The sequence below is a fragment of the Chaetodon auriga genome, chromosome 19 (assembly GCF_051107435.1).
Source record: "Chaetodon auriga isolate fChaAug3 chromosome 19, fChaAug3.hap1, whole genome shotgun sequence".
Taxonomy (NCBI): Eukaryota; Metazoa; Chordata; class Actinopteri; order Chaetodontiformes; family Chaetodontidae; genus Chaetodon; species Chaetodon auriga.
Window position 1 is genome coordinate 17197548 of NC_135092.1, and position 27381 is coordinate 17224928.

Below are 27381 nucleotides of genomic sequence, written 5' to 3' on the forward strand. Positions count from 1 at the left end.
TTTCAAGTTTCAGTCTTGAACATTCCTGGAAAACATGCATTAAAACAACACAAGGGGCTGCACTGCTGTGGATGTGTTGTTTCAGGTGCTGGTCAGACAATTTAACGCGATGCAGGAAGGCTGGTTTGAGTAGTACATCTCATATAATACTGTGATACAGGATTTTAGAAGTCTGGAAAGTTACCACGGCAGCAGTCACTTTATCTTTTGTCGTGACAGTAGAAATATGGCGCTCACATTACGAAGTACTGATGGGTATTCCGGCTCTTTTTAGTGAGCCAGATCATTTGGCTCAGCTCAGCGATAAGAGCCGGCTCTTTTGGCTCCTAAACAGCTCTTTATTTAGTACCACTTCTAACTTTAATAATTCAGCCAAATTAAGCAGTGTTTTGACCTGTGAATGGTGTGTGTGCACATATATCTCTTACATTTGTCAATATAATTATACTAAGATTTATAATTTCCAGAATACCGTAACTTCACATAATGCTTGGTATAAAAACTTTAAATAATATAAAAAACATCAAACACTTGTGAAGTGAACGTTTTATTTATATTGAACTACGTTTTGCATGTTGCAACATAAAAAAGTCTCACCATGCTCGGATCGAAATGTTACCACCAAACTGAGATATTTCTGAATTGTATTAAATAAATACATTATAGGTGCATCCTATCATTCAGTTAATTTATATATATATATATATATATTGTTCACTTCAAGGAGTGGCTCACTGCCCACTGCACCTTGCTGGGTGATGTCTCATTGCAATCCTTCATTTTTTTACCCCAGCTCTTTGCTTTGGCATCCCTGTTATGTTGATGGGCTGGTCTTATTAAAGTGAATGAAAGGGCTGTGTTTTTTGATGCAGGTCGGTCTGAATGTGGCCTTAGGTCAACCCAGGGCTAATTAGAGTGTGAAAAGCTTTCAGAGCAACTACTGTCAGCAGGCGAACGTTGATAATCTTATAGTAAGCATGCAATTATGCAATGTAATATGTATTACAACCTGACAGAGGTCTGATTTAATCTTGTGCAGGTGTACGTCTTAAATGGATTTGTGGCGTGGAGTCAGTGTGCATTACCTTTTCAGTCCTGTAATGTAAACTGTCTCACCAAAATGAAATGTTGCCTCACCCGTCTCTCTCGGCTTCCTTCTTCTCAAGATCTTGAATGACATCCAGTAGGACCTTAATGGTGTTCTGGCTGGTCTCCAGAACCCCTTCCAGACTGTGGAGCTGGTTCTGCAGGCTACGAATATCATGCAGAGGTCCATTGGGACTCAGGAGCTTTTCTGTCACCCTGGATGGGTCCAGTTTACACCTGGCCCCAGACACCAGCCCTCCCAAAATTTCCTGGACCTGTCTTAATGTGTCAGCCTGGGTGGCGGTCAGGGGCCCAGCTGTAGGCCGCTCCCCAGAAGCAGAGCAGCCCCTAGCTCCGGAGCAACCCTGCTGGTTTGGAGGGAGTGGGTGTTGACTGTTGGGGGTGTTAGGCCTGGCATTGGCTCCTGAGCAGAGCATTTTATGTAGTGCCCCAAGCTGAGCCTGGGCTGAGCTGAGACAGCTGGGCTTAAAACAGGCCTTGGCAGGAGAGGAGGAGGACGACTGCTTCTCTCCCTTCATCACAGCAACTGGCGGAGTTTGAGCTCTGTGCTTCAGAGAGCTGGCTCTCTCACAGAGCTTGGGTGAGTCTGTACATTTTACATCTTCCTTTTTCTCCTCCCTGTCTTTATCTTTCTTGCTGGCCTTGCTGTCTGCCCTGAGCATGGGTGTTCGGATTGCAGGACCTGGCGGATCACTTCCCTTTTTGCGTGGTGTGTAAGGTGGAGGTGGTGGAGGAGGAGGTGGAAGTCGAATGCCCCTCTTATCCTGAGCATTGTAGGGGGCCTGAGAGGGGGGGGTGTATGGTGGTGCAGCACGAAATGTGGAAGAGTACAGAGGAACAGCTTTAGTTGGGGTTGCACATGACTGTGCATTTGGAAGAGTGGATGCATATGTTTTCACAAGTGGAGGCGGAGAAGTGCAAGATTTTAGTTTGGGGACTGGGGAGGAGTAGGGGGTTATGCCTGTGTTAGCAGCAGAAGTATTTTGCAGAGCTTGACATGGGATGTTGCAATGAGATACAGTTTGTATGAGAGTGGTGTAAGAGGGTGAAGAAGAATTCGGGTGAGGGGTATGGGGGCCAATCGGATGTGTGGTGGAGTAATATGATATGGAGGTGCAAGACAGGGCAGTTTGAGTTACAAATGTACAGGGTGTAGCATTTGATGCATTGTGTGGTGGTTGGTGTGTTACGTTTGGGCCAGTGGTTGGATGTTTGGTGGGGTCGAAGGGAGTTCCATTAGGGGCTACAATTGGGGTGGGGGAGGAACAGGCTATGGGAGGTGATGACAGCATGTTTGAAACAGGGGAGATGCAGTTTTGGGTGGGACATGGTGGTGCAGCAGACGATGGACTGGAGCAGACAACAGCTGTGCTGGGGGTTGTCGGAGGTGACACGACAGTATAATAGGGAATCGGGTGCAGGACAACAGTAGATGCAGAGGTGGAGCAAGGAATGGAAAGTGCTATGGGTGGAGGTGGGGTGGTGCAAGCTGGCTTGGCTGGAGAGGAGCAAGGTGGCTTAGCGCAGTGTTCAGGGGTCTGTGTTGGTGCACTTGGAGGTGGGGGAGAGGTACAGTAAGGCACAGTATTTATTTGGGTGGTGGGAGGGTTTGGAGTCGTAGTTGGGGATGCAGGACTCTCAGATTGAATTTGCATTGAGCTGGGTGGTGCTGTGAGAGGTGGGGAAGCACATGGGCTGCAGGTTTGTGTCTGGGTTGTGCAAGGTTGATGAAAAGGAGGAGAGTGAGAGGGCGAGTTTGTTTGTATTTGGGTGGTGCACTGTTCAGCATTTGGAGGTAGGGCTGGACCAGAGTTGCTGATTTGAATTTGAGTTGTGCATTGTTTGTCACCCAAAGGTGAAGACTGATCTTGACTCTCTGTTTGACTTTGGGTGGTGCAATACTTTGAAATTAGAGTTGTGGAAGGGCTCTCGGTTTGAACTTGAGTGGTACAGAGTTTGGTATTTGCGGGTTGCGGGGATGGACAGGGCCTTTCAGTCTGAGTGAGAGTGGTGCAGTAGTGCACCTCCTTCCCAGGGTCGCTTGTTGTCCTATTCAGCCGCTTTCTCCTCCTGACCACTGAGGGAGTGCTGCTACCCTGACGCTTGGGGCCATCTCGACAGGATGCAGAGGGACAGTGACATGGCTCAGTGTTGTGAAGAACTGAAGGAGGGCAGCTGTGCCTGGAGTTTTTTACAACACTAACAGCCGATTTTATGTCTGTCCTGGAGGCTTTAGACCTCCGTTCTACCACAGTTCGATCCCCCGGCCCAGGAGGACCATTTTGATCCTTGGCCCCAGGCAATAACACATGGTTGTGCGTAAGGTACTCATCTTGAGAGTCATGTTCGTCATCCCCATCCACACCCACTGAGTCCCCGAGGCTGTGGCTACGTGTGTGTGTGGAAGAGAGGGATTGGGGCTTTTTCAGGCATGGGGAGGTCTGGATGGCTGTGCTGGTGCTCGTACTGGGCTTGCGTGTCATTGGCAAAGTTAAGGAGTTAGTCTGTGGTGGTGCCCAGCATCGACGTGTAGGACCCGGCGTCAGTGGATGAGGAGGGGCCCTGGCTAAGAAAGCAGCCACCACCTCGATAGTACTTGCCATGTCCCCACGCACAGCTCCCACCACAGAGGTTTGGCCAGGTAGACCCTCAGCCCGAGGCCCATCCCTGTCAGTCCATGGCTGAGGGGACCTACTGCTGTGTTTACGAAGAGGATGTGGGCTGTCACAATCTGTGGCAGGCCTCTGATGGCTATTGTTTTCTCCTGTTCCACTGTTGCCACTGCTGCTGCTGCCATCCTCCAGGTCTTTAAAGCGGACCTGGTGGGTGCGGTTGCGGCGCCGCTTGAGGCGGCTCTCAATATCTGGGGAGTCTCGGTTGAGCAGCACAGAGCGCACAGTCATTGTCCCGGGCAGTTTGTCCGCCAAGGTGCTCTTGCCGTTGGTTTGGCCTGTGAGCAAGTGGTTAGGCTCTTTGCTCACCATGTCTCTTGGCTCTCTCGCTCCCCCAACATCCACAGGCTCTGCAGGCAGTTTGATGTTGTGAAGGCTTAGTTGTGTTAGTGCGTCAACAAGGAAAGTGATCTCCCATTTACTATATATTCACCATAACAGTGAGAGATCTGTACAATTGATTGACTGAGTTCCGGTTTCATCACAGAGCAGATACAGCTGTTATAGGATTGTGTGCAGCTGCTCCAGTTACCTCAAATCTATACACCAAGGACTTCCTTTGCAACTAAGATTGTCCTCAAGAAAGAATGGATTACCATATTCACAGTTCAGGGTGTAGTGATATTAAGCACAGCAAGTAAAAATTAAGTATAGACGACCGTGATAAATGCTAACCCGAAGAACCTCATGGGTCTCTACTCTTACCTTCATACAAAAATAAATATATGCAGCATCAGATATTCTTTAAAGTGAGCATGTGAGAAGTGTCCATACGGCTCCATGTCTTCAGAAGTTGTGCACTTTTGCTCCTTATTCCCATTTCTCTTTAACTTTCCATGAACTCATGATGAGGCCGGAGAGGTTACTGACAAATAAGCAGGGAGGAAGGGAATTCAGCCTGTCCATCCTTTCTGTGTCCATCACACTGGCTTGTCTACTTGGCAGCCCCTTCTTCTTCACCTGCTTTGTCCCCTGGGCCCTCAGGAGATTGGACGGCCAAACTATGGGATGGGCCTTCGTACTTCCCCATAATGGCCTATCTGTTTTAGTGTTTTTTGTTCTCCCTTCCTTCCTTTTGATTTTATCACCCTCTCCCTCTCTGTGTTTCTTCCTGTTCTCGGCTCTTCTCTCAGTGACTCATGGTTGAAGACAGCGTGAGCTCCTAAAGAGAGCAAAAAGACAAAGAAAGAAAGGAGTAAGAGACTGTAATTGTTTCCATATTATTGCATTTTCATTGAAACACAATGTGCTTGTTCTGTAGGATAATGAGGAAGATATGAGATAGGCAGCTATTTTAAAAATTCATGAGAGCTGGGGTCAACACAGAACGGAAAAAGAAGACATCAGTTCAGAAAAGTAATGAAAAGACGTAGGTGGCAAAAGAAAGTGAAGAGATAAGTATATCACCAACGATAGAAGAATATCCACCTAAAACAAGCGTAATTAAACCTATTCGCACCAGCTGAAGGGAATACTTACTACATACTGCTTGTTTCGTCTTCTGTACGTATGCATTTAGGTATTACTAACACTATTATTAAAAGCAGATGTGTTGTGGTGGCAGCAGCATCACTGGTGGTATTCATCATTATTCCTGCTCATGGATGCACACTGCGGCTGTTATTCCTCATATGCATGTGTCTTACAGATTTTGCTTTTCCTCCATGTTTAACAGTCTGTGGCCCTGTTATCAGTCCTTGATGATCTGCCATGGTGACATCCTTTCTGATTCATCTGGTCACTGTGTGACAGTCTGTCTGCCTTGCTGTATTTAGTAGTATGTTCTCGTCACTCCAATTCTGCGCTCTGTTTTTGACGATCTATGGCCTTGATACGTATATATATCAGTTCCATTTCCTGTCCGTGCCATTGGCAGTCAGGCGTGATGCTGTCGTTTGCCTTACACGATCTATGGATCTGCGCCTGTTATCTCCTTGTGATTGCCTCTGACACTGACAGGCCCGGACTAATTCTGTGCGCGAGTGCGACTGGCCGTTACTCTGCTCCCCTCTCTTCCGTGGGAGGGGTAATTAGTGACTCCTTCACAGCTCCCAGGTTATTTAGGGAGAGAGATACCCGAGGGGCTGCCACTTTTATTTATGTCCACTGTTTTCCTCTCTTTCTTTCCCCAGCTATGAATAGGAGGATCTTTGTTACAGCCACGCCCTCTCCGTCAACCCCTTTAAAAACATGGTTATTAGTATAAATTGTGATTAAAGTCACAGCAAACGTAAGCCTTGAGCGGAAATATCAACCATACACTCTCAGATATACTAATGGATTTAGAACCAAAACCACGGGATCCCATTGCATTTTACTTTCTGATCACTGCAGTGTGTACAGATGAGCTTTTTAACTGCCCTGAGAAGTGCCACCCTGGGTAGTCGTCCACTGAGGAGGGCTGAATCCTGCACTGCAGAGCCTCAAAAACAAAAGCAAAGGTACATCTATAGCATACTGTTGTCCTGCTTTGATCCACACTGTCCGATTGACCTTGACGATTTTCTTTCTTCTTTCTCTCTGGGTCAAATCCTGTTTGCACTTCTCTTTTTTTTTCATTACCTAGTGCACTGCTTGTTCAAAATGTTCCTGTTCGGAACGGGCCGATTGCTTGTCCTCCGGTTTTGCTGCTTGCAGCTTTCTCTAAATCATCGTCCTGCAGAGCCGGAGAGACGCCACAGTTCTAGATGCAGTAGTTCCAGACCCACCAGTATATTTGAATATATATTCATTAATATTACACAATGCCACCAGTTTTATACAGGTTGTTCAGATGTTCCCAAAACATATGTTAATAATAATATGTTAGCTTAGTAACATTATGTTAACCACTGCACACAGTTATCAAAACATTAGTATTAATCAGATTAGCTGATGCCTAGTTAGGTATCTCAGTAGGGTCTTGCTATAACTTAGTCTCTGACTGCCGTTTAATCAGAAATACGTAAAACCTTCTCACTACATGGCTCCAGGGCTACTTGATGCCTCTGATTGGCAAGTAAGTGTTAGGGTTAGGTCGGGGTCAGAACCAATCACAGGCAGAGTAGGCATGAGTGGTAAAGGTGAGGGTAAAAAATAAGCCTCTGGGTATAACATAGTCACTGACTACTGCGTTTAGAACTACGGGGGCTCTCCAGCTTTGTGGGGCGATGGTTCTCAGCAGAGAATCAAAGGACAGGCAGACAGACAGGCGATTTCAGTTAGATATCCTAATTCACTCCAGTTGTCAGTCTTCTTACCCATCTCTTGCAAAAAGCACTTTACTTTCAACACTGAACCTCATCCATCCGTCACAGAACCATTACCCTTACTCATTCCGATCCCACCTTCTTTTTTTCTATCTTTTATCTTGCCCGTCTCTTCTTTTCACCCCTGTCCCTCGCATCTTTCTTCCTCCTCCACCGTCGCTTGCTCTCCCGCTGCCTCTTTTTGTCCTCGCAGTTCCTCCCTCTCGATCTGCAAACTACCCTCGGATCAAAATTTACGCTGACAGTTTAATGAATCCAGACCCTCTTAATGCTTCATGTGCTCACTCGTGTGGCTGAGGCCAGCTCTTTCCCACATGTGACATTTCCATGTTGAGCTTTATTGGCAGACAAGAGATAAATCACCAGGCAGGAGGAGGAAGGTGTGCAACGGCATAATGCCAGCAAGGGTCATAACTCTTTGCGGTTATTATTTAAGATTTACTACAGCCCCATTGCTAGCTGTCTACCTCTCTGGGAAGGCTTTACTGTGAATATAGGCTTCTATCCTCTGTCCTGTGTGCGTGCTTTTATGGCTGTGTACATGTGTGTGTGACGATAATGCTAAGGTCACATCTGATCTCCCTGCTCTAAGCCGTGCTGACTCGAGAAACATATCTGATACATTCAAAATACAAGAAGCCAAGATCATGGTTGCGCACATCTAATAATATTCTGAGGCTGAGTCTTTGAGGGATGTTGAGAATTGCATCCATGCCAATAACACACCTTTGGGTCTCACTGTGCTGAGGAGGTGGAAGGTGCTGTGGATTGAATTGTTATGTAAAGGCATGTCAGATCGGATTGTCTAGGCACGCTTAAATTTGTCAGACAGGACTGAGATGAAGAGGAGGCAGAGAGAGGAAGAGGAAGGAGAGGAGGTAGACATGCTTGGTTATATTTAGAGATGCTATGAGACACATAGCAAACAGAGAGGAGTAGGAATCTGAATAAGTAGGAGGGAGAGGAGGCGGAGGGAGACAGACAGGCGGAGGTAGGGGGACAGGGAGCAAAGCAGGCGGGAACAACCCCTGGCAGCAGAGGAAATGTCATGGTTAGGGTTCAGTGAAGTGGTAAATCAGGAGCATCAGCGTGTCAGGGCATTTAAGGGGGAACTGGAGAGGAACTAAGAAAAGCTATATGATCAGTTATTGGCCCTGTGAGCAGACGGAAGGGTAAGAGTTATACCTGCGCTCTGTCAGAGGAATTTACAACCCAGCCAGTTCGCAGAACAGATGCAAAGTGCAGGAGCCTTTGAGGTGTTTGCGTTCTTGTCCGAAGAGATCTCAAACTCAGGAGCAACTCCTTTAGAGTTTCCTGTAGATTAATATTTTGTTAGGTAAGCATTGCGTGCTGCACAGCACGGCACAGCAATGTCTCGAACAGGGGATGTTTCGTTTTATTTGATACAGTAAAACCAGCAGGCACATTAAAAAATGCAGATGTAAGCCCATAAAGGACTTCATGCGAACAAGGATTTGTATGTAAACAGATCCATGTGCATACATAAGCAATGCTAAAAGCACAACCTAGTGAGGCAAGTGAAGGCATTGTCTTCGCTGGTCTGGGATCAGCTCCTCAGAGGAAAAAAAAAACCCTCATCGCTGCTACACTGAGCTGGAAACAGTGTTACTGAGTTCTGACTGATGAAATCTTAAGCCTGATCATGCTTAACAGCAAATTAAATTACACAATCACAAATTAAATTAAGATTCTTAATTCTTTATATATCCAAGGCAACACAGTGAACACAACCATTGTTATTCCTGTCAGACAGTCTGTAATAGCAGCAAGATGTAAACGCTGGTTTGTTTGTTTATGACTGTGTACTGGCATCCAATTTGGGCAGTTACAGTCAGACATCACAGCAAGCCATATTTCAGCAGGCGCTAGCTGCAGTAGAAGTTATTAAATAATCAGCATCTAGAAACAGAAAGCTGCGAAATTTCTCATGGTTTTCTTTTTTCCTCCATCAAAATAAAGTTATCTGAGCGTTGAGGCAAACGTGGAAGTGCCAGAAGGTGCACTCGGCCTCAAGATGCCAACTGTGTTACAAAAGACTACACATAAATAATCACATTTCTTTGTCAGTAGCTACTAGCTCCTCTCTTACATGTGCAGTGAGACGAAGGCGTAGCTTCCTGTGAGTTCCTTCACGAGCATGTCTACACATATTTTAATGTGAAAGTCACCAACAACTGAAAAGACAGACACAGTCCACAACTAGTGGTTGCGAATGGTTGGAGAACACGTATATGTAGAATTCAGCAGCTTAAGAGCCAGACCTTAAACCAGGAGCTGGTGGAGACCAAAGCTAAAGGGAAGGAAATATTGGACTTCCATTCATCAGATGGTCAAGATAATGCTGCTTCTGCTGGATGTGTGGATGAGCCGCTGTTTGCTAATAATTTTGCCAAGTGGCCAAAAAAATTGAGTTTTCGCAGGTTTAAGAAGTTAAAGTTATTACCCGATCAGGTCAGGTCCTGAAGCCTGACCCCAACCAGTTATGTTCTTAGTTCACATTTTGGCACATTCATAGAACGAACGTGCCAAACAGTCAGTTTTGCCCAGAGGTTTTTAACCTGATATTCCTGCTGTTTCCTCTTTAGCTGATACACAATGTTTCATTGCTTTTGAATAACTGAATAATTTGGAGACGCTGGCGAAGACGTTTATATGTCACGATGAAATGTGTGTGAATTATTTGGGAAAGTCGGCACACTCCACACACACCAATGTGTTTTGGTGGCAGTGTGGTCTGATTTTCAGTCAGGCATCTGAAAGCATCTTCAGAATGAACAGTCTTATTGTGCATACAAACGTTGACGCTCAGTATCTCAGGACAGTAGCACGGCAGACTTTTATAATTTACAACTCCTTGAATGCTCTCATTAACGTGGCAGCACACGATGCAAATATTTCATCGCACAAACCTACACCGACGTTAGCCGGCAAGTTCAGCGGCCAGCGCGTTACTAAAGAGGACAGTGTGGCCACCCTCCTTGTTCCAGTTTCCTTGAAGGATGGCCGGATTACTTCTAACTTTTAGAGTGTGAGTGCCAGAAATGATTTGTTCCATCTGTCCTCTTTTGACCAAAATCCTCTGCCTAATATGAAATCCCTATATGTAGGCCAATGGATTGTGATAAGCATACTTAGCCAACTGTGAGCAAATTTGAGGATGTTTGACTATCTGTGAACGAAAGCCAGAGTAAACATTGTTTTCTTTCTTGCGCACATTCTGCAGCCTAATTGTCTTGTTTCTCTGGCTGGTTAGTTCTTTTATGCTCTGGCTTTTGTGTCTCACTTCCCCACTCTGCCACGGGATTCAGAGAGGTTAAATGTTCCAAAGGTCTCTGTGTGAAATATCAGCGGCAAAACAGAACAGGTGGCTCGACTGACACGTCCAGTGCACGGCGGCGCGCTACATGTAGGTACATACAGCGCCGTCATCTCCCTGGGGGTTACTCTCTGCCAGGCCGTCGTGCTGCAATGTGCCTGTCCAAACTAATGTCCCAAGAGTACATCATAGTGTGTTACCTATAGAGATGCTGTCAGTCCAACAAAAACACCTGGCCGGCAGAAAGACGGATTCAGAGAGCGTAAAGGAAGTAGAACACAGTTAAAAGTACGAGAGACGAGCGGCTCAACTTCTGCTCGGTGAAGAAAAAAAATCTAAGTGGAGGAGACAGATTTATAAGCAATGTGAGAAGAGGATTAAATAGTAGATAAAAAAGAGAAAGCTGGCAGATGGAGATAGCTGACCCCTTAAAAGACACGGTGATGAGATAAGATAAAAGGGAAATATACTGTAGCGTGGAGCAGAGGGAGTGCGAGAACAAGAGAAAAGAGTTGTGCGACGACAGGCAGGATTAACAGCACAGCACTTCTTCACACAGCAAATGTGTGTGTGTGTGTGCGCAAATGTGCACCTGTGCGTGCTGAGTGCATGCATGTGCATTTGATGCCGTGCATGCATGCATGAGAGAGTGCATGTGCAATTACATTTGTATCATGCGTGTCAATGAAAAGTTAATTGAGAAACACAAAGGACGTGCAAATGACAAGAAACTATTACTCCCAAATGTGTCATCGCGATGCAAAAGCACATCAGTGTTATTGAAATGCATTCACAATTTCACACGTTACTTGAAAATTAAATGCTCCTGTAGGCAGAACAGCATGCATTGGACCTTGCTTATATATACACACACGCACACACACAGATCCATACAAATGGAATTCCCTCACTCAGAGCCTCCTCCTTCTCCTCCTCCTCCTCAAACTTTCTGCGTACACCCCCAACACACACACACACACACACACACACACACACACACACACACACACACATTCCTGCTCATGACAAATATGCAATGAAAGCACGCTGCTGGAATCTGCAAAGCTACATCACTGACAGACCAATCTAAGCTCCTCACTCTTTAAAGCTTCTCATAAAGCTGCACAATCTCAGAAAATAACTCCCACACCTGCCGTAAAGCAAATCCCAGTATCCAAACACACACGTACAATCTCATTTCACTCGATTTCACACACACACACACACACACACACAAACACACACACACAAACACAGCCACTCTATGAGCACATGAACACACCCCCATTGTCAGAATAAATATGTGCGCACACGCACGCACACACATACACACACACACACCTGCCAAACACATAAACAAAATCTATGCATGCTCGTCTGTGCGCACATGCAAGGACGAACACACACTGCCTCGCTTTTCATTGTATAATTCAGCAGAACGTGAGAAGAGCCAAAACAAAACTGTAAGTGAAAGACACTCATGGCTAACGTCCGCTGCACAAAATAAAAACAGACACTTCTATGATGCTTTGAATTTTTTGTCTCAGCTCTGATCTTTCTCACTTCGTTATCTCTATGGTGATGCTGAGAGAAGGCTGGTGGGGAGGCTGCTGTACTATCTTCCATCAGGACACAGAACTGAGTCACACATACCACATCTCTCTCTTCCTGTTTGTGTTGTCTCCGTCTCCCACAAACGCTCGCTCCTCTTCTCTGCTATTCCTTCACGTCTCTTCAGCCCATTCTTCCATCCCTCTGGCGTTCGTGTTTGCTTTTATTCCCACCTCTCTGTCACTGCTGCTCGGTGAGCTTCGCACCGTCTCCTCTCCTCTGTGCAGAGTCCATCTGCTCCTCTCCTGTCTCCCTTTCCTCTCCTCCTCCCCTCTTTCTCCTTTCCTCTCTGGTTGTGTCTTCTTCTATCTCACCCTCCTCCTCTTCCGTGGATTCATGCCTTTCACGTGGGAACCTCTATATCCATCCCTCTGAGCTCTGAGCTCCGCTGTGCCTACCTAGCTGTCTGAGCGTTTGCGCTGTGAGTGGAAGTGAATGGACAGGAGGGGGAGCAAGAAGACAAGAGTGAGCAAACAGGCAGTTATCCTCTGTGATGCTCCTCTCAGTTCTCCCCGTCTTGTTCCTTTTTCCTCTCTCCCCCTTTCTCTCTGCGTCTCTCCATCATGACCCCCCTCTCTGTGTCGCCATGCAAGCCTCTGTATCCTTGTAAGCAAAGGGGGGTGAGGGGGGTTGGAGAGTAGGAGGCAGGGGGAGGTGGAGCTAGTGAGTCGGTCTAATTAAAAAGCAGAGTATGTTCAGCTGCAGAGGGCAAAAAGGGAGACAGCGAGAGGAGGAGAGGGGAGGAGAGAGGGGAGCAAAGTGATCCAGGGGGCGGAACCACGGGACAGGGAGGGAAGAAGCAGTCAGTAGGGGGTGGAAATGAGGGGCACGGGGAGGTTTTGGGGGGGTGGTGGTGGAGAGCAGCTAGTAGTGTGAGGTGGGGAAAAGGAAAGAGCTGACAGGACACCACGGTCAGCTGGAGAGGAATGCAGAAAGGTCATGCATAGAGAGAGGGAGGAAGAAGAGGGGAGAGAAGGAGGGAGAAGGAGATAGGAACAGACAGGTAGAATTATTCTACAGATATCTCCCATATGAGCGGGGGCAGAGCCGGGGAACCGTGACCAGCAGGATAATAGAGACACATGGACAATGGCCCTCTGAAGCAGAGGCAGATCCACAGTCATCGAAGGTTAAACCGCTCCAGTGTTTTCAGGCCTCTTTGAATTAATATGCGTAAGTGTTTGCAGTCGTGCATGCAAATTAAAAGGCAAAAGCACCAATCTGTGTTAAATCAAACACGTATTTTTGCTCAGGTTGTTGTCTGAACTTTTGAGCGTGGGGAATGTGTTGTTTTGGTCCAAGCTTGAAGACTAGAACAAATTGATTTTTTTTATTATTCTTATTATTGTACTTCGACCCCATCATCACTGCACTGGCTGTTGTCACCTGAGGCTGGTTAGTAGAAACCGCTCGATACAGCGGAGATGGAGAGATAAAGTCTACACCTAAATGCCTCGAGGGCTTAGACATCTCATCCCATTTTATCAGCTCTGATCACTTATCTTGTCCTATCTCCTCTCTCTCTATCAGACTTACATTAACATCCCAGTGAATCTTGTTTTTACATCTCTCAGATGTTCTACTTTTATGCTTTCAGACCCATTTCTGGGAATCGCCATTTGAATGGATTTCAAATATAATTTCATGGAAAGAGCACAATTACGCCGGCAGAATTTACAGTAATAGGATCTGAATGGACAGGCCATCCGCTGCAATATTGATACATAATGGGATAAAATAGGATATACCTATGGAGTACTTGCAGGAGAGGCATACGTACATGTAGATGAAAGCCTTTTAGCAATTTAAAATATCCCATACACTACATGTACAGCATTGCATATATTTTACATACACGTGTATTTTACATGTGTCAATGCTTCTATTGTGCATAAACTCTGAAGTAACTCTGCAGCAGCAAACAGTTCAATGTAAATCTGCAGAGAGTTTGATGGGACCCTTTACAAGATTCTTGTTATAACAATAATCCTTCATCATGTTATAATGAGAAGTTTGTTTTAATGATATATGCTAGTTTTGTGAAATAATGAGAGAATTAAAGCAAGATGCTGCTTTTGCAAGAAATGTTCCTGATGAGTAATAATGAGGAAATATGTCATAATACATTGAAAATGATTTTGTTACAACTCCAGATCTTTTTCTTCTTGAGAAAATGAGACCGATGCCAACACGTCAGCAGGCTAACATGGGCAGGTTAAAAACACTAGAATGTTGATATTTAACAGTTTTATTGTTGATTTTATTGTACTTCATATACTGCTGGGTGAAGTATAAGTACATCAGAGTGCATTTAGGTACAGAGCAAATGTTACCTGTTGTGTGAGTGACCAACATTACCATCCCAAGAGCTGCTAGTGTCGCTAAAAAGAGTCCCGTAAAATTAAGTACAACAGCGCACCTTCAAAATGCACCACCTGGCAGATGGAGTGACTTCAGATCCACGCGCCTGTTCAGGAACGGGCCCCAGGATCCACACCTGCAGCTGGATTGAAGCAGAGTGACGCATTGGTTGACCGGGCGTTCAGGGTCGTGTGCCGCACTGAGAGCTTCGCTTCGCGGCGACTTTGACGTCTGTGAGAGTTGAAAGACGAGTGATGTTAGAATCAGTGCATGTCTGTGGCTGTTGGAGGCTGTCAGCATGGTGAAGCAGCAGATGGAGCAGCGGAGGATAATGAAAGGAGGACAGACTCTATGAGGCTTCCAAACAGGCGGCGTCTATCAGCTACAGAGAGGACCTTGAGTTTACAGACGACAAAGAGTTTCTGCTGGCAGTGTTTATAGGTGGTGTTGAGTTTATTGTCCATTATATTTTGACGACGTTTGAAGCTTTACCCTCTCAACTGTCCCACTGGTGATTATAGTGGAGTTGTGTGAAGGTCAAGGCATCTTCGGGGAGCTGAAACACTGTTCTTTATAGTTTTAGAGACTTTCAGGCACAGACGCAGTAGCTGTCTGCACAGCGGTTTGTGAGATGAAACAGAGATGGGAATGCTTAAAGGGCACACTACGCTTATACTGTTGTTGTTGTTGCACTTCCTCGACAGAATTGAAAAAAATACTACAGTCATGACCCTTTAGAAACAATATTAATATCTGTTCTTAACATAAAAGTTTAAGAGCTGTATATTTACTGATATCATATACTGCATTTAGTGCGTATCGTTGCTAAAACAAAACAAAAAAACTATTTTTAGCTATTTTTAGTTATGACTAACTTTTGCATTGATGGCCATGAAATTTGGTGCAGATATCATGTTCGACTCCAGATAAATTGCAGGTTAATGACAGTCTTCTGACTTTTCATCTGGTCAAAAAAACACAGATACCAGGGAGTAGACTAGGAATTACTCACGAGAATATCAGAGGGAACCAGGAGGCCACACGTAAGGGCTGATGTGACAAAGACAAAGGGAAACACAATGACTTAAATAGACAAGTGTGAGTAATTAGACACAGGTGGACACAATCAAACAATCACAAGGGCGGCAAAACACAGGAAGTAAAGTAAACAATGACACGCGAGGGAAGGCCACAAAATAAAACAGGAAATAACAAAACTAAAAACTCCAGATCCTTACATCTTAATCACAAACTAAAGTGTAGCTGTAGCCTATAGCATCATCCAGTTAGCATAATCACTGTGTTAGCATTTAGTCCAGAGCACAGACTGTATAAAGCAGAAGTGCCTTAAACCTGCATTCTTTCTAATGGCCAGCAGGGGGCAAAAAAAAGCCTAATTGTATGGAAGACTATGAGAAAATGATCCTATTCTCACTTGATTTATTGCCTCAGTAAACAGCTTTGTAATGAGTTTTTGGTCATAATCGCTAGTTTCAGGTGTTGGTCAATAAAGCATGATGTTCATTTTGTAAATTATGGTCCCATTTAGAGTCAAATAGAGCGTAAAGCAGGGTATGCTTCAGCGTGTGGCTACCTTGTGGGTGACGAGTTACTACCATGGTGGGTCCTCTGGTTCTCAGTCAGGTCCAAACAGGACAGAAACATAGCAATACGTATCCTCCACAGCTCCACCCTCTCATCCAAATACTGTCACTTCTGGACCCAAAAACCGAGATGGCGACGACCATAATTTCAATTCAAAACGGTCATCCACGGACCACTGGGTGTGACATCATCGTGGGTTTACACTTGGTTCAAAGCACTGCTGTGCCTGTAAGCAGCTACAGTCTCACAGAGCAGCTAGCCTGGCTGTAAACTCTTAGCCTTGCTATCCTAAAGTGTGTGTAGGACACATCACAGCCGTTGATTAAATGTATTTTTCTCTGTGTGTCTCTCCTCCTCAGTCACCATCCTCTCGAGGTGAGTCCAGGAAATGTAATTATTATTCATCAAAAACATCCCAAAAAGCTCCGAAGCTGCATATAGCCAGTCAGACCGTGTTTTCGCAGTGCCCACAGAGCCACCAAAAGAACGGCAGTAGTTTCACCGGCATTCATTAATCAGCCTCAGTGTCTGACCTGCTACAGAAAGGTGAATTTTAAGCAGATCCTTTAATGTACGCTCAGATCAGGTCATCAATCACAGCCTAATACAAGGTTGTAGTTTTGGGGACGTGTCTAATGGCGACTTCTAACTGTGGCCATTACCTGAAAAGATTTTATTATTTTGCTATCTCCGTTTCAAGCATGATGGATGAAGGAGGCGGGCAGTCATTTGCTGGACCCGAGTACAGCTGGCATTTCCCTCTTTGATCCGAGCCGGGCCCAGGACATCGTCAGAGATCTTAGGTTCCTTTGATGGATGAGGGAACTTTTCCTGCTTTGTTTCTGTGCCGATTAATGACTTTCTGTGTCTGTCCTCTTGTCTAGAAACAAGGCTGGAGGTCAGAAGAGAAATGCTGCTTGGCAACATAATAAATGGGTGCGGAGATAGACGGTGAAAGTAGAGAGGTTTCTGCCCGCTGCTGTGTATCAGAAGGCACTAACAACACACTGAATCTTTCAAAATGCTCGGTCTTCTTCTGTAATTCTTGGGAAACGATTTGCAGAAAAGTTTCCAGGATCTAAAGCAGTCGTGGTTCAATCGGCGTGGAGCTGTGTAAAATATGAAAGTTTTCATTTTGATGCTGGTAACTGAAATTGCCTCAGGACGTGTTCTTCCTGGTGGCTCTCTCCACCAGGTGGTGATGTTGTTCTTACAGTATCCGGCAAGGTTACATTAAAACACACTTTCCAAATGAGTCAGGAAAGAAAAAAAAAAAATCGGTTTCCCTCAAATGTCTCATTTGAGCTTCGTTGTTTGAGTGCTCACTGAATTATTAGCAAGTATCAGAGTAAAGGGGTAAAAACATTGTGATGATGAGCACTGTTTTTGCATGAGGGCGTGCATCCTTCTGCGTTATGTCTCTGTTTGCTCTTGGCTACATGAATGAAATCCAGCACTGAGTCTGTGCGCTGCTGATGTCACTGATGCCAAGCGTCTTAAAGGAATGTCACACAAATAGATGAATCATTGGCCACAGGGCTCATTCGATACAGATACAAACAGACAAATCTGAAACACATTCTTGGTCTCATTCATTCTCCAAAAAAAAAAGTTTAAATATAGCGCCGAGTTCTCACATGTTCTCCAGGTATATGAAGCTGATAAAGTGATGATGCGGCAACCATGAACATCCCGATCTGCTCTGGTCCATTTCATTTGATGTTTTTGAGGCACACATCAAAGGCTCTCCAGCCTTTGCAGCTTGCCAAAGATTAAAAAGGGAGTGTGTTTTTAATATTTTCTAGACTTTGGCAATAACCTTAAACTCATTTTATTATAGGAAGCATTACTGCTCCTAATACAACTGATGAATGTGAAATAATTTGGCTTTAGAACAGACACACGTCTGAACAGCGGCTAGAGAGATTTTTAATTAGAACAATTTGCATGGACATCCCTGGACCAAAGAGGTGAGGACTTTACTTTGTATGATTCATTTATTTTCTATTTTTCAAAACAGTTTATGCTGTAAAATATATCTGTTTACCTTCGTTCAGGCTCAGGCTGTTACATAAGGTCTAATGGTCTCCCTGAAGAGGAAAGGCATTGTTTGTTATGTGAGCCAGGTAAGACTGAGAACAAGTTTCATTTCATGTTTTAATATTTTTGGAAATATTGTTTTGCTATAGCAGGAAGCTTTGGGCGTACTTGCCTGTTTTCCTTATTATCGTAACAAAACACTGAAGTTCAGGTGTAGTTTTCAACCAACAGCAGCAGTTAAGAGCTATGGTGTGCCTGAAAAATGGCGCTGAAAGAGACGCAAAACAGATGAAAACGACACAAGCCTGGCCGCATATCTGTGCCCAGGGGCCCATTGTCTCATAATCCATCCATGAACCTGACAGATGAATGATGTGTACGGCTCTGCAGCAGAGTGAAGGGGCCAGCATGCTGGGCTGGAATTGGATCATAATTCAGGCTGGAAATCTAGTGTCAAAACAGGCCAATCCCCACACAGACACAGCAGATCACATATACTGGAACCATTTTTGTTGAAATACCTGCTGTTTATACCACTAATGTTATTGAAGTTAAGGCCAAAGGATTAATATTCATATCATTCCCGTGCTTGTTTGTTTTGCACCTGTTATTTCCTCAGAGGTCTGAATGGACTTCCGTTATTATCATGGCAGCTCTGAGTAAGCAGAGGTACTTCCACCTGACAGAAAACAGTACGCAGGTCTATTTTATCAATATTATTTCCATGCATCTGCATCTGCATCTTTCCTACACAGGGTGACGACATGTAGAAGCCTTTGATTTGATTTTTAAAACAGAAATCAACTTGAGAGGGGGAGTTGTGATGACATGCTGAGAGTGAATATACCTGAAATTTTACTGCCCAGATTTCCACTAAATACGGTGTGGACACACTCCTCAGAGGTTGATTTCCAGTGTTTTTGTAAGGCGACAACCTTGTAAAATTACCCTCGACCAACAATTTGCTCCACAATAAACATAAAACAGCCGTGAAATTTGTTGTAAATACATAAAGAAGATGGGATATGGTGATACGTTCAGGGCTGTAGTTGTTATTAAGGACGCTGTGTTCAAGTCCTCAGTATTTTTTCTGGGAATCTTTGAGTAGTTGTCCAAAGGGTTACTTCATGAAATGACTGGAGCTGGTTACAGTCTGTTTGTTGCAGCAGGTCGGCTGATTTTACTTTTCAATAGCTGTAAGGTTGATACTCCAGTGAAGTACTAAACCTTTGGGGAACAAAATAACAAAATAGTTTTTTGATGAACTGCTAATATTTGTAAGTCTTATTATCCAATAGAAAGGTTATCCACCAGCTGAGTGAAATTTCCAAACTGGAAAAGCCCAAATTAATAATTAGTCATCAATAAAGCCATCACTCATAAGCTCTTGTGTAATGTTTACCTAAAAATGACCCGACTTCATCTCTACAGTCCTGTAAGAGCTCCAAGAAGATGTGCCAATATATGACTTTAGTCACATCATGAACAGTGAACGGGAGGACATTATGGATGTGTGCTGTGTGATACACTGGACTTAAATTTTTTCCCATCTTATGAATAACTCTCTCCATATCAGAGATGATATGATTCTTAATAATAATAAAGAGCAGTTTTTAGGGCGCACACCTGCTGCCGCTGCTGCTGCCGCCGCCGCCGCCGCCTCACGCACCTTGCCGTCGGTGTGCCTCCTCACCTGCTGTGCCCTCAGCTTGTTTTGTTTACCTCTTCGCTCCTGACACGTGGGGAAGGGGAGGGGGAGGGAGGAGAGGAGGGCTGGAGAGGGGAGAGGGAGGGCAGGGGAGGCGGATTAGCGCAACGTCGGTGCCCGGTGTCCTTTTTAGACGACAACAAACACAAGAGTGATTGAGAGAAACGCGTACGCGGAAGAAGCTCATTTTGCACCTGCTTGTCCTCCTCGCTCAGTATCAGCATCTCTCCGCCTCTCCATCCATCACCCGCGGCGTTCCAGCATGTCTCTGTCCGGCTCGCAGACACCAGAGGACGGGCTGTACGGTGAGTGGACCAGGCCGTTGTTTTCCTCTTATGTCATCTCATTTATTTATTTACCTTCACAGCAATGACGTGGCGTTTTATGCCCACGTGCAGCTATTAAACAGCTAACCGACATCAGTGTCAGTGCTTGTTGTGTGTGTATATATATTTGTGTGTGTGTGCACATTCATATTTCATCTGCATATCAACAAAGTGGTTAAACAACGTAAGCAATGAGCTCAGCGTGTGTGCAGGTCTGATGTGCACATATCAAACTGCAGCCGCACACATGATACTAACAGCATGTCAGACTGAGATCAGGCGTGAGAAGATGCCACACAGGCAGGAAGACACTGCCAGTTTCAGAGTTGGCATTGTTGTTGCCACAGACACTGTCATTGTGTAAACGGATTCCCTGACTCACCTGTTTGTATCTCTGTAAGCCAATTAAAATGTGGAGATTTCCTGACGCTTATAGCTCCACTGTGCTGTGCGCACATTGCTTGGCACATAGCATGCTGGGTAGAACATGTGGAACAGTGTTATGGGGAGCAGGACACTAAGGGACTGTATGAAAATGACCCTTAGGGTTGAAAAGTTTAAAAAGCAAATTATAGCCTGATGGAGTCTGGATTTTCAAGGCTGACACTGATATCCATATTTGTGAGTTTAAAGATGGGGAATTAGCAAAAACATAACAAGTGTGCGTGTTTGTATCCAAATGCAGAGCATGTTGCAATCAAATTTACAGCAAGTCAGCAAAAGAAAATGCAAATTACTCGATGTCCACTCACTATGCTTTTATTAGGAGCCGTGTGCATCAAGATAAACAGTTGGTGGCGCTCCAGCGGAGTGCCATTCAATCACCGAAGAAGAAGAAGAGGGCTCAACGTATTTTAAAGAGTAGTGGTCAAACCTCGGACGATCATGTGGAAGCTACAAGATTTTAGTTTGTTTCGTGTATGAATGCTGATCGACACTTCACGTAATCACGATTTATTCACCAACTCTGTTTCCACTGCACTTTTGTTTCATTTTGTTTTGAAGCGATACACTGTCTTTTCCACCTCAGCCAGGCATAAATTTTTTTTTTTTTTTGCTTTATTTCCAGGATTTATTTTATGCACAAACTGAAAGGGGGCATAAAGTGATGGATGAAAACACACTTGCAGGTTGCTTTCATTCTCATATGATGAATCGCACCTTTGTGATCCACAACTATTTTTCTTTTTGTCAATAAATCCTGCAATAAGAAGGTGAAAAAAAAATATAAATCTGAGAAGAAAAACATAAAGACCCCTCTGCTCTCTTAAAACACACCTGCCTCCCTGCCTGCCCACCCCTGCAGCCCCTAAACTGCAAGCAGACGTTCAAAAATGAATCTGTTGTGCTGCAGTTCATTGAGTCTTTTAGCATCCAGCTCTTGTCCACATTACATAAAGCTGATTTGGCAGCGGCACAGATGAATGTGTACAGGATTGCACCATCGAAACTGATTTAGTGCTGCAGAATGGTGACAGATAAGTCAGGCAACAAGGCACTTGTTATGTCATAACTCCCCTCTGTAGAAAAATAACTAGGGCAATGGCACAGTTTCCCCGCTCTGCCCTCCCTCCCTCACTCCCAGCCCCCTCCCTCCCTCCAGCTCTGCACCCCCGCTTGCTGCTGTTTGTGTGATTACACAGTGTCACAAACCTGGGTAAAGTGAAGATTGGAGAGATCACATGACAAGGACGGACACTTTTGTAGGCAGATGAGGTGCTGATATGTTGTAAATGCTGTCGATGTCACAGGGATAGAGGCAGCATGACAGGAGAGAAACAAGGGGAGGAAGGGAGAGGGTGAATGGCTAATCTCTAACAGAAATAAGATCTTACGTAAGCAAGCATGCTGTCAGCCTGAGTTAGCCCTGCCCTACTGTTTGGCTGCGGGTGTGTGCACGCCATACACACCACTGTGCATGTGTGTGTATGTGCGTGCATGTGTAAATCTCTTCCTGCTCATGTACCCAGTGAACCTGCGCGTCCATTCATTCATATGTGCGTCCAGGACTCATTGATGAAGAGAGAAACAGACTCCGGCTTGCATAGTTTGTGCGTTTTTTTCGTACATTTGTGTAACACAGCACCCCTGTGTGCAGTGTCCTTCCTGCATTCAGCGTCTCTCACGTCATGTCGCGTCTTGTCAGGACATCTGTGGTGCTTGTAAGTCACCATATGTCAGCGCACGCCTGTCCATTCGCAGTCCACCCCAAACTAAAGCTAGAACAGTTTACAAGGAAACAGATGATATTGTTAAAATGAGTGTCGCAATATTAGAGCAGTTCAAAAATATTGATTGTATGAGTGAAATAAGGTTGCCAGCATGCATCTTTCTGAGCATTTCTGAGTCAGTGGTTTAAAGAAAAATTCAAATTATTTGTTATGACAAACAAATGAAACACAACATTGGACAATGTAAAGTAAAAAATGGAAAAAAATAATGTATTTCACATTATGTAGAAACTAAACTCAGATAGATAGTAGGTGTGTGCGTGTGTGTGTGTGTGTGTGTGTGTGTGTGCGTATTACTGATGTTGTGGGGACATAAATCTGTTTACACAGTCACATTATCAGGACTCACCTTTCCTATGGGGACAAAAGCATGTCCCTGTAGTGTAAATCATTAATTTTTAGGGTGAAGACTCAGGTTAAGGTTTGGTGTGTGTGCGTGCTGTGCTCACATTGTGAGGACATAAATCTGTTTACACAGTCATATTGTGGAGACTTACAAAATGCATGTCCCCATAATGTAAATCATTACATTTTAGGGTGATGACTTTGGTTTAAGGTTAGGGTTAGGGTTAGGCAAGTAGTGCTTATGGTTAGGGTAAGTCTCCAGGAAATGAATGTAAGTCTATGCAATTTCATTAGTTTATCATTTCTGCACATTATAATTCAGTTTTAATTGTTGATTTCTGTGTAATTAATGCAAAGCACTCATATCTTGTCATAATTTGATTCCGAGTGACACTCAGCAGAGCAAACAGCAAAAATATCGCACTCAATGCAAACACTCAAGTCTAAGGCCATAGGTTTGTTTACTTTCCTCATCACGACTCCTTTCTGGCTCATTACACTCTGACATATGCGTATGAAGCCCTGCCGCTCGCTGCCTCCTCGCTGACAGCCTGAGCATCATTGCAAACTCTGCCGCTTGTCTCGTTTCCTCGTCAGGCTCCTGGGTCGAGCTGGAGGAGCTGATCGCAGCCGTGAGCCGCAGGGACAGTCTGACGGGGCCGGAGGACAGCATCTCCTCCGCCCTGCAGGGGGAGCTGGAGAGGATCCTTCTGGAGGCACAGCTTGAGTGTGAGAGGAGTAGAGACAGGTACTCGTGCAGTTTGTTTGGTGGACTCTGTTTTTTTGTTTGGAGGGTTGAGCTTCGCGGTGAGGTGTGAAGATAATTTACACAGTAATGACTTTCTTTCTGTGCTGTGTGGAGCGAGACATATTAAAGTGCAGTCCGTCCATCTCTTGCCCAATGTCTGTTTGTTGTCCACAGTCCTCCACAGGTGGGGACTCCACAGTCCACTGGTTCCCCAAGACCCACTAGTGAGCAGGACAGTGATTGTGTCACCATACAGGTATTCATTTACATAACACTGACATGTGTTGGTGATATTCATCAGACTTTAAATATTCTGAAAAATACAAAGACATTTAATGTTATTGTGAAAGATCCCACTGCTGGTTTAAGCCCATTAACTACAAATCACCTACAGTATACTTTCATTACATTTTCTTTTACGTTATTGCTGACCATTAACCAAAACTCAGAGGAAGTTTTAACGCTGATTTACAGCCACTCATTCCCATTTATTTCAGCACAGTTTACAATCAGCTTGCAGAGACATTAAGCTTCCCTCGGACAGATTATCTATCTCTTCTAAAAACTCACAGACCACCAAGAGAGTCATACACGTTGTTTTCTGTTTTATTGAACTGTCTTCGAGCAGTTGCTTCTTGCTGAATGGTAATTTGTTTGAGATTTACAAGACTTCTGTCCAAAGTGAATATGAGTATCAGCAGTGTACACGTGCTAAGATTGCACAAGGAAACATCTCTCCTTTGTCTACTCCTCTTCCTCCTCTTCCCCTACTGTTGCACACCATCTGATCCCTGATCTGTGTTGCAGGAGGAAGGTGAGCGGCGAGGGGACACTGACTGGGTGTGGGATTGGTCCAGTAGACCTGAAAATATGCCACCAAAGTAAGATCAGCTTTCTTATTTTACTTTATACTTATTTATGTTTGCTGTTTGATATTTTATTAGACGACATCCCAAAGTTGTTAGAGTACTCGTAAGTACTTGTAAAGATGAATAGGCGTGCAGCAGTTTTAAAGGAACACCACTTTCTTGCCTGGAGTCACATGAGGAGATCGATACTGCTCTCTGGAGGCAGGAGGTGATACATTAGCTTAGCTTAGAGAGACTGAAAGCAGGGGAGAACAGCTAGCCTAGCTCTCTCTAAAGTTCAAAACTCTGCCTAAAGCTTCCCAATTAGCATGTTGCATCTAGTTTGTTTAATCCGTGCACAAACAGAAATATAAAAACAACTATTTGTGGTTTTATGGGAAGTTACATATTTTAACTATTTCTTGGCGCAGTGAGTCTTGTCATCACCATGAGGTTGCCAGAGGAAACACTGGGCTCGTTTGTGAAGGAATAGTTGCCCTACATAACTCCCTCTGAACAAATATATTCCGATTTAATTAAAGAAACATTGAGCATTTTAGTTTTTGGCTCTAGTTGAAAATAATGCCTGTTTTCACTCGCAGAACCCCACAAAAAAAAAAGAAAAAAAGAAAGAAATTTACTTGTTGTCTTAGTTTGTCTCATCAGTTTGACTTGACAGCAGGTTCCAATGCTGTGTTTTAAATTTTGTTTATACCATTGAGTGTTGAGAAACACATGAATCACCCGCGTTTTTTATTTACACTGCCACACTTGACATTTAATCTTGTGCAGTACAATAAGTCTATCTGACAGGTAGTAGCTCTTAATGGTCTCAGTCTGTCAGTGCTTCGCTACCTTTCTTGCTTTCTCAGTCTTCTCTCTTGTGTTCTCATTATCTCTGTTTATTTTTTTTTTTCCACTCTATCTTTCTTCTCTCTGCATCTCTTATCTCCGGCTCCTCGTCCTCCTCCTCTCACTCTGCAGAGAGTTCGTGTTTCAGCACCCGAAGCAGCAGGGCTCCCTCAGCGTTAGGAAGACAGAGGTGATGAAGAGAGGAATCTTCTCCTCCGATGTCCTCCTCATCCTTGGTCCCTCACTGCTGGCTTCACACTTGCTCACGCTTGGAGTCGGGTGAGATACGCACGCATAAACTCCCATTTTATATATCTGAAGTACATGCATTACAGCACTGCAACAACTGGCCCACCCCCCTTAATTACTGTTGCTACGCCTGTCAAGCTTTTCACTCTCGCATGGTACATAAGCACAATGATAACGACGGCAGATGAACCACTTGAAGTTCTCAGTAATTTATTAAACAATGGGTCTTTGATTTCAGACAGAGGTAGACGAGAGAAGCTTCTCATTTCCAGCTGGCAACCGTCAGTTTTCCCGGTGAAATGACAACTGACACTGGCAGATTTTTATCAACTATAGCTTGCAAGCTAATTGGCATTAACTCCAGGAGCTGGTTCAAAACACCGTCTCTGGGGGACGTTTTATGTTATCTTATGGCTACATGTGTGATATTGTGGCAAAAAACTGAGGCTAAAGCTGCAGGGGTCCTGGTCTGAGAGTTAGCATCCTTACCAGCTGATGATCCACATCGAAGGGGGGGGATAAATGAAAAGTGTTTCTTATTGTATTGCAGTGATCTATAGATCTTGTTAGTCCTGGTATAAAACAAGAAAAATGTAATCAAACTGTTATTTTGTTCTAACATAACCCTGCTTAGCTTAGCTACTTGCTCTTGACTCTTAGCTACTTGTTCATGTTTTCTAATGATATTTTCAAACTTTTAACGTTGCTACGAAGGCGATAAAAATTAAAACTGCCCAATATGTTGAATGTGAATGTAACGCTATCTCGGGTAGGCTAATATGTATGGCATGGCTGGGAGAAGGCTGCTTTGTGCAAGCAAAGAAATGCAAAGCTTGACAGGCTCGCTGAAGCTAGCCACAGTTTCTAAGCTATAATTGGGGTTGTACTGTTTTTGGGAGGGGTTCGGCAAATGGGCAGTTATCAGTTACTTCTTTCTCTTTCAGGATCTACATAGGAAAGCGATTGGCCGCTTCCACAACTAGCACGCTGTGACGTCGGCTGTAGCCCAGTGACCCCGTTTGCTAAGAGTCTGGCCAATAAGGTCACAGTCCGCCCTCTCTACTGCACTAATTTGCCTCCTTCCTTCGTCATGGGGCAATCTTAGGACCCTGCCTGTCTGTACCTCTATCTCTCTGTTCATCTGTACGTCTGTCTACCCAACAGCACTCTGCCAGTCTGTCTTTCTGTCAACCTCTCTGTCAGTCTGTGCATGTCGTAGGGCCCGGGGAGCGGATGGATGCCGACCAATGAGTCAGACTGAGGTCACTTTTACTCTCCCGGAGAGTAACACTGATCTCAACCAGCTAAAGCATAATCAGAGAGGAGAGATTGCCCAGATACAAGAGAAAGGAGAAAAAGACCATTTTACCCAGCTAGAACAATAAATCCTTTTGATAGGTAGAGATGAAAACGGTTCGTTGGGAACAGTGTGTTCAGACGAAATGGGAAAGATAATATGTGGTAGCCTTTCGCCCAACCTTTGAAAAAGCAAAATGTCTGTCATTTGTCAAAAGTAATGGCCCCCTGTAAGACTGAGCTGCTAAAAGTGGTTCTTGGGGTTTTTCTGCAGTGACGGTGTTATCTAATGTAGAGAGTTTTAGTTGGCCAAGTGAATGTAGGAGTGGCTCTGGTTGTGCTTTTTGTCCCGTAAACCAATTAAATATCTGACCTCCGACAAAGACAATCATTATCCCATTAAAGTTCACTCCTCAAAACCTTAATGTGCCTCTTGGGTCTTTTATTCTTCTCCTCCAGCTCGTCCTGGCAGCGTTTGTTACACACATGTTCATCTCGTTTAATAAATGCAGAGAAAGCACAAAGGTTTGCTGAAGTAAGCTGGGGCCCATAACTTAAACTCTATGTCTACTATGTATTATTAGTTTTTGGTTAAGGTTGTCTGGAGATTATTTGCAGGCAATCATAGAAAACTCAAAGGAAAGACAACCTACTGTGTTGTTAACAACCTGCAAATGAACCACAGCATCTGCTTAAAATTTCCTCCCTTTCCCATATGAGCTGAATCACTCCAGATCACTGCTGATTTGTCCTGATAAGCTCTTTGGTGTGTGTCTTTCATACCCCACCATGGCTGA

The 27381-nt window shown here is 44.5% G+C and overlaps 2 protein-coding genes across 3 annotated transcripts in view; one reads left to right on the forward strand and one right to left on the reverse strand.

The window, feature by feature from the left end:
* LOC143338476 (uncharacterized) overlaps positions 1 to 12645 on the reverse strand; it is a 34482-nt gene extending 21837 nt beyond the window's left edge. For both annotated transcript variants that reach the window (XM_076758903.1, XM_076758902.1), the window contains exons 1-2: positions 12018 to 12645; positions 1138 to 4941 (exon numbers count right to left, since the gene is read on the reverse strand). In XM_076758903.1, coding sequence (XP_076615018.1) covers positions 1138 to 4091 — 2954 coding nt within the window. In that variant the 5' untranslated portion in view covers positions 4092 to 4941; positions 12018 to 12645. The remainder of the gene's footprint in view (positions 1 to 1137; positions 4942 to 12017) is intronic.
* Positions 12646 to 19605: 6960 nt separating this feature from the next.
* Positions 19606 to 27009, forward strand: LOC143338302 (BCL2/adenovirus E1B 19 kDa protein-interacting protein 3). Its single transcript, XM_076758598.1, has 6 exons — positions 19606 to 19994; positions 23189 to 23339; positions 23514 to 23595; positions 24147 to 24220; positions 25172 to 25318; positions 26233 to 27009. The coding sequence occupies exons 1-6, from the start codon at positions 19952 to 19954 to the stop codon at positions 26279 to 26281; spliced, it is 546 nt and encodes a 181-aa protein (XP_076614713.1). The 5' UTR covers positions 19606 to 19951; the 3' UTR covers positions 26282 to 27009.
* The last annotated feature ends 372 nt before the right edge of the window (positions 27010 to 27381 follow it).

Excerpts from the sequence above, each read along its gene's own strand:
- LOC143338302 (XM_076758598.1), top strand. The coding sequence starts at position 19,952 with ATGTCTCTGTCCGGCTCGCAGACACCAGAGGACGGGCTGTACG. Across the intron at positions 23,596-24,146 it reads GTGATTGTGTCACCATACAG|GAGGAAGGTGAGCGGCGAGG; the intron begins GTATTCATTTAC and ends TCTGTGTTGCAG. Across the intron at positions 25,319-26,232 it reads TTGCTCACGCTTGGAGTCGG|GATCTACATAGGAAAGCGAT; the intron begins GTGAGATACGCA and ends TTTCTCTTTCAG.